Below are 14251 nucleotides of genomic sequence, written 5' to 3'. Positions count from 1 at the left end.
TCTTAAATAGGCTGTTCTTACAAGTTTTCGTTGGATAAGCTAGTCACTAATATTTCCATATAGAACAGCTTTTCTAAGAAATATATCCTGAAGGCATTCACTAAAGTAAATCATGCTATAAATTACAATCAGAAATTTGCCCTTTCTTTTATCTTCTTGTTTTAAAACAGATAGGTCTCATATGGATTTGCTCACCACTTTTCTGCCATCATCATTTCTTCATTGTCTTGAATAAAAAAAAATGTTTTGTGGTTATCTTACAGAAATTCAAATTAATGATCCCACAAACCAACGAAAGTTCTTACTGTAGCATCAATCAGAGGCCGCCGTTTTTCTAACATGTACAAGTATACAAGTACTGTAACGGAACGATTGTCTATTAGATTGGTCTTAAAGATATTCACTTGCAGCGACTATCAGAGTGACCTTCCATTACCATCGTTTACGAAACAAAATCTTTAAAAAGATCTTAATGCTAGTTGCCCGATACCTACAAAAATGAGTAAAGGAAGTGGGTACCGATGTCCAATAAGAGACTTTACTACATCCTAATTTTATGCATATCATAGCTATTTCATAATAAATTCACCCTTCTTTAAAAATAGGCTGTTCTTCAGAGCTTTACAATGTGGTTGTGTGAATCTTACCAAAATTAGAGGGCAAATCCAAACAAAACTTAGTATGTAAAAAATATTTGCTGAACAACTAGGTGCTTTTTTATCTTCTAATATTTGAAAAATAAATTGTTGAGCCAAACTCGTTAAATACTCAAAAGGAATCGTACAATTATTACCCCACTCTCTAACTAGAATAAGTCTCAAAATGTTATGCACTCGGGGTAATGACGTTCGGGGTAGTGACCCATTCGGGGTAGTGGCGTTCGGGGTAATGACCCATTCGGGGTAATGGCTTTCGGGGTAATGGTTTTCGGGGTAGTGGCGTTCGGGGTAGTGGCATTCGGGGTAGTGTCATTGAATCCTTGTATTGCTATAATAACGTTAAAATTTGCGCAAATGAGCATATTGTATTCTCTTGAAGAAATAAAGCTCCAACAGAAAATATGATTGAAACCATTTTAGGTTGATTCGGTGTCTTGTTAACAAACAGAAAAACAATATTTTCCATGACGATAATGAATCTTCGAGCTGTTTAGTAGAATACCTATAAGTAGATGAAAAAAAAACGAATTTAGTACTATACCATTTAATTCCACTAGAGTTTGTATCCTTTGACAGATACGCGTATTTCGACCTCAACTGTAAGGCCGTCTTCAGTGTCAGTGTCTAGTACACGACACTGAAGACGGCCTTACAGTTGAGGTCGAAATACGCGTATCTGTCAAAGGATACAAACTCTAGTGGAATTAAATGGTATACAGTACTGACCCGATTTTGTCAGCCCCCGATTTTGTCTGCCCCCGATTTTGTCAGCTTTTTGACCCGATTTTGTCAGCCTATTTTGAATTTGTCAAAAAGTTGTAATCGTCATGTTTTACCACGTTCAAATTAAAGTTTATGATGATGTTTGATGCCATGCACGCATGGGCGTAGCATGCCTTTTTTTAAAAGTGAAAAAAATCGATATGACCAATATAAGGGAGGGGGAGCCCCTGATAAGAAAAAACTGGCTACGCCCATGTCCATTGCCCTCTTAAAAGTCCATGTAACCATGTTACTCGTCAAAATTTGAAAAACAGGAACAAAATGAAATGACCCGATTTTGTCAGGTTCCCCATTTTGTTAGCCTAAAATTCATCGAGGGGCTGACAAAATCGGATCCTTACTGTAGTACTAAATTCGGTTTTTTCATCTACTTAATATTTTCCAACTCGATAAGGCATTGATTTTTACTTAACTCAATAATCTTTGAATTTGTTTATTTATAAATCAAATAGTTAAGACACGGGTACAATATAATATTCACATAACTACTTAAAACTTCATACAATTTGTTCGATATTTATCCTTATGTTTCAGTATTTATCAGGAAAATTTAAAATTTCTTTGAAAAATTTTATTCATATCATATTAATGTTTAAAAGCTGAATCATAATTTTATAACCCAAGTTTAAATAGTCAGACAAAAAAGTTTGATATAAAACTATTTTTTTTCAGCGCTACTCTTTTTAACCTTGATTATTCAAACTGCTACGCCCACTTGGTGGGACCCCTCCCTCCCCCTTCGTCACACATCGTCACACATTCGTGAAGACCCCCCTCCCCCCTAAAATGCTACGTCATTTATGGACGACCCCTTGGAAACCACACCAATGACTGTCGTTTTCTGCTGTTTAGTACACTATGGCGATTCTCAATTTGAAAATGTTTGAAAATCTAATATCCCATAGCTTCCTTACCATCCTTACCATAAAAATAGTGTTCTGTGAAATTTTCAGCTTTCTAGGTGGTGATTTAAAGGCGGCTAGAAGACTATGTAGGTTTATATGAAAATTACTATGGAGAAATTTTGAAACATGATCCAAGCACGTTAGTACTTAGATGCAAATACAAATTTATCATCCCATAGTGAAAACTCATTCTTCGCACCTGATTAAAGGATGTTGCTGAAGAAACAAATCCCTTTTGAGCTAATTTTTTTTTGGAACTTTTGTATATGTTTGCAGGTTTGTAATACAATATGAAGCTAAATAATAGCAAAAAAACTCATGAATATTCCTTCTCCTATCCGTTGGATTAAATAGCTCGCTTCAGCAAATTTCTTTATTATGGTTTGAAAAATGAGTTTTTACTATGTAAAAGACACGGACACCGTCTTCAGCCATTTAGCTGCACAGACTGTAACTAAACACTAGACAACAGACAAGCATGCTCCAGTGGCACAGTCATGAAACATTCTTGACGAAAAGTTTCAATGGCTGAAGCGGGAATCGAACCCACACCTCATGAAACGATGCAATTAAACGCCTGACGACCATTGGCGTAAATAGGGAGGGTCCCCGAATCATGGACTTGGACCCCCCGAAAAAAATGGAGAATAAATGAAAATATAGTTTCCATGCACTTAACCGTGTTAAATGCATTTTGAATATAAATTTCTGGATGATCATTGTTTGACAAGCAATAGCAATATGTAATTTTAAAACGTCACATTGTGCCATACTATTTCCTTTTTGCCCTTTCCCGATATTATAATTCATTGAAGCATATTTAAGAATTAGCAGAACTAGCTTGATCCATTTGTAGTGGTATTATTACAGTAATACCTCGATATAACGTAACTCGATTTTCATTTTCGTTACGTTATATTGAGGTTACGTTATATAAATTTTGTTTTTCTAAATTTCGTTCAACATGTATTGTTTGATGAGAAAATGGGCCTTACATTGATTTTATTGAACTAGCAGGCATTTCAGTTCAGTTTCCATATTTTTTCAATGTTTTGCCGTATTTAATTTTTTTATATTTTTCTTTTTTTATTTTTACCTTTCTACAGCAGTGATCCTTATAGAAATGTATTCTGGAAAAATCTTTGGAGGAATCCTTAAACACTCGGAGAAACTACAAAAGAAATTCATCTTTCATAAATCTTTGAAAAAAATGTTAATGTTAAGAAGGCCATGAACATTTCTAGCAGGCAATCATGGAACATCAATAATTTTGTTATGAAGAACTCGTGGTAAAACTCCTAAAGCAAATCTTCTTGTAATTTCTTGACAGTATTTTAGATTTTTTTTATCAGAATTCATGAATAAATCACTAGAAGAATCCATTAAAAACAAGAACAATATCTGAGGAATTTTCCATGCAAAAGTTTCTGAACGAATACGTGGTGGAATTATCGGCAGTATTCAGGAGAATTTTCTGAGGAATCTGGGGAACTTGCTCAGTTATTGGACAAATCCTAGAATAGATTTTTCATCGAATCCATAGAAAAAATTCCAGACTTATCGTCTTCAAGAACTACTTGAAGAACCCAATGAGAAAGAATAATTCATGAAAAATTGCTGAAATAATTTATGAATCTCTAGACCCTGGAAAATTATAAGGTATCATATGCGGAATGGTTTGAAGAATTCAGAGTTAAATTTTATATCCTGGAGAAATTACTTGGTGAAATTGTGTACAAAGGCACAGTAAAATATATAGATATTGTTAAAAAAAACTATTGTAGAAATTCAAAATAGTAGAATTATAATTCCTAGAATCCTGAATTCCGTGGAATCAGCTCTCGGACATATTCTCGAGAAATTCCTGAATATTTGAACCATTTCTTGATAGAATTGAATGCGAACTTTCTGATGAAATTTCTCAAGGAATTCTTATGACGGGAATCCGTTAAATCAATATTGATGAAATGATCTTAGAAACTTTTAGAGGAAACTCTGAAATCGCTTAAACATCTGGTGGAATCCCTGGCATCTTTTCTGAAGAAAATCTTAGAAGTTTTTGAACATGAATATCAGGAGGGTTAACTAGTGGAATTTCTGGACTATACCTTTCCGAATTATTTGAGGAATATGTTTTAAGTTTTATTCATGAATATCGGGAGAGTTTAAGATGAGTCGAAGGAGAAATTATTGTCGGAATCTCTGAAGGCATCCTCAGAATAATTCTAGTTGATATCCGCGGACGAATTTAAAATAAATAAAATTCTTGGAGAAACCATTTGAAAAATATCTGTGAGAATTCCTAAAGCAATAGCTTAGTATTTCCTTAAGCATTTAAAAAAAAATATTTTTTTATCAAATATAAGTTAAATGGATTACCGATGGCAGCGTGGCCCGGCGACACACAAGTCTAATCAGAGTTTGATCTAAGGGTTCATTCATTTATTTCATAACGCCGAAAATGGCCAATTTTGACACCCACCCACCCCCTCGTAACGTTTTTTGTAAGAATATTCTACAAATTTTGTATGAACCGTAACATCATGAGGACACCCACCCACCCCCTTTAGCGTTATGAAATTTGTGAATGAGCCCTAATCTATTTGAATGCAAAGTCTAAATACAAAATGATTAAAGTTTTCATAGAAAATTGAAGGGAGTAGCATGCTTGATTCCAGTGGGAGCGTACATGTAACAAAAATGAAGAAGAATTATGTATACAAATATACATCAATAACAAAATGTTGGTTTTAACATTAGCTTATAGCTCACTCAATATCGATTTATGACTTATTCAGTGATAGTAAACGCTTACATTGCTTTGATTTAGTATGAGTTGGTGTTTGAATCTTGAAAAACGTTTATTACAGTTCATAAACCATGTTTTTAATAAAAACTGGAAAAAATAATGGGGGTAAAAAAAGTTACGTTATATCGAGGTAAAAATTACGTTATATCGAGTTACGTTATAAAGAGGTTATGTTATATCGAAGTTACGTTATATCGTGGTATGACTGTAATAAGAAAACCAAAGTCTCTTCATATTTTTGAACAAGCTGCGATATTTTGTGATCAATCGTTGTTACTGCGAAATGTTTGTGTATGAGAGTTATGTTAAAGTTTCACAAAAACAAGTTCTTAAAAATAAACAATGGTGCAGCAAGCGAACTTTATTTTGTATACATTTATACATTATGTATCGTGAACATTAAAATGTTTCATATTCAAAATTATGAGTCATTCGATAAATTTGTCTCCGAGACGTCGGAACAGATATGGAGTGCTGGTAAGTAGACGACAATGAAGCAGTTGCATTCAAATGTGACAGCAAAACTGTGAACATAGAAATCCCTCTACGTATAGTAAGATAGTGGCGGATTCGTACAATAAACAACATCGAACCGTGTAAAGTCGTAGATGCCGCAACATTTGTTTTATTTTTCAATGTTACATTGACACCAATTTTCTGAAGTTTTTAAATTGAAAAGATAATAAGACTATTTTACTAGTTGTTTTTGTAGAACAAACGTATGGTCTTGTTCATACTGAAGATTGTTTTTAGACTCGCTTTTAATTCTTCTATAAGTGTTTATAATATGAACTTTTTTTCAATTATTTTTATTAATTTTTCTTACGCAACATTTTTTGGCGTCTTACGTAGGTTAGACATTACATCAATTCTTTTCTTTGTCTTTGTTAACGAGATTTTTAACCTTGGGCTAGTTCATCTCGAGACCAACAGCTTTACTTCCCTTCTAAATGAAGTCACCACTATAACTTTTCCAAGCAACTTTAGGATTTAAAGTTTCAAACTCTAACAAAAAAGGAATTATTCAATCCTTTGTTCAAATTTTGGTTTCTTGAGGTTTAGAGAAATGAATCGTTCACTACAGAAATGCTGAGCAATAATAATCCATATTTTCAAACTAGCAAGCGTTTTTATTTTTTTTCAAAGGCTTGGTTTTTTTAAGTGTCGGCTTCAAGAGGTTTGAATTTCACATTGATCTTAAACCTTAATTGAACTGATACATTTATTTCCTTTTCTTGTTTTATAACTTTGCAAAAAATCTATTATAGTCTGCTTTTAAATACTTGTATTCTATTCGCATTAAACGAAAAAATAGATTTTTAAATACGTTTACTATTTTTCCATAGAAGTGACATTTGGTATCTATGAAAGTTGATCAATCGGTTTTGAACGATTTTTAGATTTTGATCTACCTCTGTATGAAAGTGCGCCACTATAATCGGTTCACAAATATTTTCGAAACAAGCATTGTTAAGTTATCTAAATCCTTCGACTTTTATCTCTCATGAGAAGGGGCCCCCTCAAGTCTGATGGCTATTTACGCCCATGCTGACGACTCTAACCGCACGGCCACGAAGCCCACTACTATGTGATTATAAATTAGTATTTACATTACACTTCTAACGTGTTAAATCACCACCTAGAAAGCTGAAAATTTCACAGAACACTATTTTCATGGTAATGATAGTATGAAAGATATGGGAGACTGGGTTTTCAAACTTTTTTTAAATTTTGAACCGCCCTATTAGCACACTAAATTAAAAAAAATGTTTTTTGTCAGAATACCTACGATGTAAGATTAATTGCCTTTCGATTAAGCCGTAGAGTGTTTAGATTAGACGTGTAATCTCAGAGATATGGACAAAACACTTTTGTTTGTTTTTGGGGGGTGAACCCAAAGTTTTGCTCGAAAGTGTATTGTCGATTTCACCCCGTCACAAAAGTGTACGCGTCAAATCATGATGGTATCTTCGGTGCATTTATTCCTTGTAGTTTATGCAACGAATGCACCAAATACGTCGAAATGATCCGATACAAGCGTGCACTTTCATCACATTTTTTTTGCACTCTAGAACTTATGTGATAGTTCAATTTGGATTGAAGTATGCATTAAAGTCAATTCGATAATTACCTTAATTTATATACGCCATCCTTTTCTCGTGCTATCATTATCCTATCCATTCCATTATGTAATTCTCGTCCGTCTCTTTCCCATAGTAATGTAGGAGTTGGGGTCCCGCGAACTTGTACTTCTAAAATGAGATCATTGACTCGAATGTCGTAATAGTCTGTAAAATATTTTGAAAATTAGATATTTTGGTATAAATGGTAATTAGTATTAATAATTTTCGTGTCGTATATATGAGATGCCTTGATGAAAATATTCTAACAAGTTTTTCTCCGTTTTCTTTCTGGCCAACTAGCACATCACTCTGACTAAATTTCCCACTAAAATAGGCCAATAAATTACATTTCAGTAGTAAACCAGTCTTAACTGTGTACACATGCAAAACTGGTCAATTGACAAAGGAAGCTTTAATAAATAATACTGCAATACTTCTGTATAACTCATGTGTTCTAGTAACAATGTTTATTTTTGTTCGAATTAGTGTGAACTAATGTATACATATTTTTCAACTAGTTGGCTTACCTAGGGAAACAAGATGCCTCACGACTGTGATGTCTCAATGCTCAAAAAGAAACTACAAAAAAAAAACGACAGGAAATGTGAAAATACTCCTACATTTTCCGCTTCATATTTTTCTCATATGAAATGCTGTTGATAAACTGCTGATTTATAGTGTTACCCAAACTACCCTTTATTCAACTCAACTTTTCATTTCAATTCAACATTTGTATTAACCTGTATTTACAATTCTTCTTTATCGATGTTAGGACTAGTCTCTTTAATTTTGTCCCACTTGAGTGTCCCTAAGTATAGATTACAAAATGCTCAGGAGAAACTTTGCTCTCAGACCCACACAGGGGTACACTATCAGGTACAATACACACACGTAATATGTGGCCGATCACCTATCCCTATAGCTCCATGCCATGCCATGTATTTTGTTGTATACACTTTAGTAAAATAAACCATCCATATGAACGGTCGTCGTTTCGCTCATAATTTTAGTGCGTGTTTTTAGTCTAAGTCGTAGTTTTGTAGTACTCTCGAAGGAATCACCTTATAATCGAACCACAAGATTGGTGCAACCAACTCCTGAAACCCAATTGTGAGTTTTGTGTAGGTGTCCCGGAGGTCGTTTGTTTATGGGACCGAACAATCGACAATTCTTACGCTAGCTCAAATTCCTATGTGACTCAATTGGACTCAAATTAAAATTGAAGCCGGCTACTGGCGCTCACATGCGGCCAACGGTACGGCTATTTGCAGCGACCACACTAGCTGTTTTGGCTAAGGCTAGGGGCAAATCTCACCATGCGCTTGGGAAAAGAAAGCATGCATGCTACAGTTTGGACGCTGTCTACTGACGTGGGGGCATCTGCGGTTTGCTGGCTTTATTCTTAGTACCACGTGGACTACATGCGGGCTCCGGTGTTCGACTCTTGGCTTGTAGGTTTATATGGGAATTACTATGGACAAGTTTTGAAAAATACTCCAAACACTTTAGTACTGCAATGTGAGTACAATTTTATCATTCCATACAGAAAACTCGTTCTTTAGACCATAATAAAGCTATTTTCTGAAGAGAGCAAATCAATCTGCAGGATAGATGAAAATATATTAATGAGTTTGTTTGCTATTATTTAGCTTCAACCCAGCTTTTTACGCTAGCCATAAAACAAAGGGGGTGAATTGGTTTTGACACATCTTGTCATCAGTTTTTATGTTTTGATATTAGTTGGCAGTGAATTATGGTTGTTGATTTTGTTTCATTTCTAATGTACCATAAAATTATTTTGAAAAACCTGCCTATCAACACGCCATCGGAAAAACGTCCCTAGCTCAGTATCCCCCGCTGTTCTAAAACCCCACCCACGATACGAATGGGCGAAAATGGGAAGGTCAAAAAGTTTAGACGTTTAGACCATGCGAGGCTGTTTCCAACTCGAGCGGATAGAAGATCGCTCTCTTGGTACTTGTGGCTCGTGGAATACGGACATGTCTGGTGAGAGTAAAGGATACCCGTGTTCGGTGTGCATATCCGAAAGTGAACCCTAAAATCTTAATTAGAACCCTAATAGCCTAATAGGCCGCGAAGAAGATTAGTTGCACGGAGTGGAATAAATAGTTACCCGGTAGTGCCCAGCGTAGTCGAGAAGTGTCAGGGACCAGGTGAAAAGGCCCTGTGGGTGTGACCGCGTGTTCCTGGCGTGCCCCGAAATTAGCCAGTGTGGTGTATCGGTGGAGAAAGAAACGAAGCTTTTAAACGAGATCCCAAACCCGAAATTAGTGTGGGAATAGTGCGGTGAGGCAATTTTATTGGCCCGCTGAATTTAAGTGTCCGCGCGGTAAAGTGGTGTGAGCGAAAGGCGTCCTGCATCCGACGGCTCAGGCCATCGTAAAGTAGAGAACGTAGGCTAGGCAGCCCCTGGGAAATATAAAGGTAAGCCTGCATGCTCTCTTTGGCCTTTGGCAAACCCTTAACTTATAAATTGAAAAATTGAAAAATTTTCACCTGATTTGTTATGAATTTTGGAGTATCCAAATTCTAACCAAATTACATGTATCTTAATTATTTTAATAATTGCATTTCATTATATTATTTTGGGTATTCTATTGAAGGAATCATGCTCATCATTAACCGATGTCGATTTAAGAGAAACTTTTGGTGCTGCTTTTAAAATTTATGGATTTGGAACAAAAAATCAATCGTTTCATGGTTACTTATACAGAAAATGGATTTCTGTGCAGCAATTCACTGTGTCATTATTTCTCATGTATCTCCAATACAATGAAGAAAAAAACTAGCAAAAAAGCGTTAACTTTGTTTTTCTTATATGGGAAGTTGCTGTTTTACATCCTTTTAAAATTTTGAATCTATGTTTACAATTCGCATCTGTAGTTAGTCGAAGTTGTAATTCTTATTTGTCTAGGATTACAACAGTTTCAACACAGGTCAAGAAGAACTCATTAACCTTGTGTGGAATATTCTCTTGTTAAGTTATCCATCGAACTTGTAGGTCGATTGTATTTAAATCTACATACTAAATCATCCATCACATATACACTCCCGTGCATAAGTTTGGGTTCACCCCCTAAAAAACATATAAAAGTGTTCAGTCCATATCTCTTGGATTACATGTCCAATTCAAACTCTCTAAGCTGCATTTGAAAGCCAAAGAGTTATTCTTACTTCGTATGTATTTTTCCAAAAACATTTTTTGAATTTTGTATACTAAATTTTCAATTAAAGTTGTGACATTTTTCAAAAAACAAACTGAAAAAACATAGCTCATTTCCTTAGCATTGGATCGACCAAAATTTTAAAACAAGGTGTCATTAAAATTGTAATCTTATATTCTTTGAAGGGCGCTCACGAATTTTTTGCGGAAAAATCTGAAAACTATTCAAAATCAATGAAACAGTCATACAAGTCATCGTGCAAAAGTTTGGGTTCACCCCTCAGTATGGTGTATCGTGCAAAAGTTTGGGTTCACCTGAACTTACTTAAAACACTAAAAATCTTTGATATCTCATACCAATAATGTACGCGCCATTATTTGCGTTTGAAAAAGCTATCAATTATTAAAATTGGTTGAAAAATGGCAGAGATATTGACAAAAATGATTTGCGTGCGGCTCAGGTGAACCCAAACTTTTGCACGATTTGCATCATACTGAGAGGTGAACCCAAACTTTCGCATGATGACTTGAATGACTGTTTCATTGATTTTGAATAGTTTTCAGATTTTTTCGCAAAAAATTCATGAGCACCCTTCACAGAATATAAGATTACGATTCTAATGACACCTTGTTTTAAAATTTTGGTCGATCCAATGCTGAGGAAATTGGCTATGTTTTTACAGTGTGTTTTTTGAAAAATGTCACAACTCATTATGTCAAGTAAAAATTGGGTATACATAATTCAAATATGTTTTTGTAAAAATACATACGAAGTAAGAATAACTCTTTACCTTCCGAATGCGGCTTAGAGAGTTTCCATTGGACGAGTAATTACAGAGATATGGACAGAACACTTTTGTATGTTTTTGAGGGGGTGAACCCAAACTTTTGCATGGGAGTGTATGTTATATAGTTCGTTAATGCAGTTGTACAAATGCAAATATGGGCGATTCGATACAGCACATTTTGAGGAAAAGAATGATTCTCATTTGGATTGGTGAGCGGTGCTCGATGGTCTAGTGGCTTTTTCTTCTTGGCATTACGTCCTCACAGGAACAGAGCCTGCATCTCAGCTTAGTATTTAATGAGCACATCCACAGTTATTAACTGAGAGCAGGCTTGGGAACTGTGACCACAATAGGGTCCTAAAGGCCTGTCCTAATTTTAATGCCTAACGCTTAAGTTTAGGTCAAAAACACATGTTGTGTTTTTGTCGATTAAGCAAACTTCAAAAATGATCAAAAGTGTCAAGGTTCATTCATGGACCCAAAATTTAAATTAAAGTTTAAACATGATGTAGCTGTTATTTGAGCGGGAAAAATTGCTTAAATAGTTGCAGTAACATGCTCTTTCGTGTCATTAAATAAAAACAAGATTTCATTGAAAAATTTAGGACCCAATTTGCCACAGTTCATCGATTCTGCCAGTCAACCAAAACACAAAGCAGCAGCAGCATCAATACCATCAGGTGTTGCGCCGCCAACGGTTCACACACTGCTTGACTGTTTTTGTCTCTCCTCTATGACCGTTTTCGGGCAGCCATTCCAAGGCGAATGATTGGAAAAAATGTTAAATCATTCAATCGCTAATATTTCGCTTGTGTTTTCAACTAATTGAAATCTATTAGCGCTAATAGCAAGAGCACAATCATTCCGTTGCGATACATATAAACAAGTTCAACTTCATGCTGCCTTTATCGAGCAAAAATGCAAAACCCCGAAAACCGGAAAAATCGTGTCACCACTGTGGTCGAGTCATTTCGCATTCGGGTTTTGAAATACGTTGGGAAGAAGAAGATTACAGTTTTGAAGAGCCGTGACATTTTTTTTTGTTATTTTAACATTCGTATATCGTGTGGCAGGTACGATGAAACTCTATGCCCAGGGGAATCAAGGAAATTTCCTTTACGAAAAAATCCTGGATCGACCTTCAGCATGACTTTGCTTTGTACCCGTGGACTCTAACCACTCGGCTAAGGAAGGCCCCAATGGCTGTAATATCTTTAAACGACAATCGAAATTATGCCAGCATAATTCACTTCAGCTCATTATCACTATTGGTATCAATTAGCTACTGTTTACCTCTGTCCACTGTTTTTCATTTAAGCCTGATTCGCTGTTGACAAGTAATTTCTCGGCCTATCTTGATTAGCATTAGCATTGAGCAGTGTTGACCAGACTCATTTCCCCGAAATTCGAATTGTGAAGCCATGAACTGTTATAACTGTGTGTTGTATTCCTGAGATGGAGGGGGAGGTGGTTGGGCTTGAGTGTTGTACATGAGATCCGACAGTTTCGATCTCGGTGGGCCGCAATTCATGTTTCGGTGAAATGATTCGCACTCACTCACTCACTCACTCATTTCATTTCACCGAAACTTGAATTGTGGCTCTCTGGGATCAAAATTGATCGATTTTGTGTGCAGTACTCAAGCTTAACCATCTGCTTTTCTATCTTAGGAGGATAGAGCATGGTTGTAGTAGTTCGTGGCTTCGTAGTTCGGAAAATGTTATTTTCGGGGAAATGAGTCTGAGCAACACTGGCATTGAGCAATTCGCACAAATTCGTAGGTGGTACAGTCCTCGACAATTGTATGAGGGTTGCCTCCTTCCCGTCCGTTACCAAAGTCAGAGATTTTGGACTAATCTCTGACTCTTAGACAAGATTGACACATCCTCCAACTGTCGAGAGCTGTCTTGGCCACATTCTTGCGAATGCTAGGGAAACGGAAGGAGTGGTTAATTGAACGCCTACTTAAGAAAGATGCAGAGAACTCTACACTGAACCAAGGAATCATATCAATATTATCTGAAAACACTTATAGTTTTTTTTCCATGTAGTTTTCCACATAACGCTCATCGGTTTATCACATAAACTATTCCGACTTGATTATGATTGGATTCGTCTGACAAATCACATACATTTAAAATGGAAATTTTATTTGAACTATTGGATTTTATCAATGACTCTTATGTGAAATTCAGATGGCATATATTGATTTTGTTAATAATATTTATATGATAGCACAATTAATTGAAATGGGGAATATTTCGGTTTTGAGTAAAATTGATATCAAATATTATTTAAATTTAACTATATTTATTCAGCATGTTTTGTTTTTCAAATTAAAATATGGTTAAGCGAATTTAAATTAGGGTTTATAAACAAAGTTTGAAAGGTCTTCTATCCTCAAGTTTGGGTATCGCTTCCGGATCATCCACTTTCCGTTTTTTAATTTCTTCCATCGTCATGCATTCACCATTTCTCTCATCTGCAATTGGATCGATGATATTTCCTGATCATTTGCTTGTTCTACGGTGTCAGAGCGTTGTAAATTTCATTTTCTGCTGCTTTCTGTAAGTTGAAATACAGACCAATGAATTCATATTTCATGGTTTATTTATGAATATTCAACTTACCCTTTAGTTTCACATATTCGTAAAATATAATAAAATATAAAATAATAAAATTTTGTAGTTTTAATTTTTTATATGGTTTTAGATATTAAAAAATACATTTTCCTAAAAAAATTTCTCGACCGACATTTGAAAAGGGCTAATGCTATGTTTAGTTATTACTAGTAAGCCAATGCACGAAAAATGATATCTACCAAATTAACGCCTGTCAGTGATTTTAGGAAATTTTCCAAAGCATTCGAATTTGTATGAAAAGTTCTTGGACAGGATATGCAGATACACCCTTTTGAAATGTATGGAAAGAATATGGAATATGGAATATGGTGGATTTGGCTCCATCTGTAATCAACGGTTAGCTAGGTGCATACATAAT

The 14251-nt window shown here is 35.3% G+C and overlaps 1 protein-coding gene across 6 annotated transcripts in view; it reads right to left on the bottom strand.

The window, feature by feature from the left end:
* LOC5569989 (muscle M-line assembly protein unc-89) overlaps positions 1-14251 on the bottom strand; it is a 165804-nt gene that overhangs the window by 103627 nt on the left and 47926 nt on the right. For 5 of the 6 annotated variants that reach the window (XM_021844317.1, XM_001658828.2, XM_021844313.1 and 2 more), the window contains one exon: positions 7288-7444. In XM_021844317.1, the coding sequence (XP_021700009.1) occupies positions 7288-7444 (157 nt within the window). Of the gene's footprint in view, positions 1-7287; positions 7445-13541; positions 13734-14251 lie in introns of those variants that run through there. The other variant, XM_021844318.1, reaches the window with a different exon arrangement.

This window comes from Aedes aegypti, chromosome 2 (assembly GCF_002204515.2).
Source record: "Aedes aegypti strain LVP_AGWG chromosome 2, AaegL5.0 Primary Assembly, whole genome shotgun sequence".
Lineage (NCBI taxonomy): Eukaryota > Metazoa > Arthropoda > Insecta > Diptera > Culicidae > Aedes > Aedes aegypti.
This window is presented reverse-complemented; position numbering and strand designations above follow the sequence as displayed.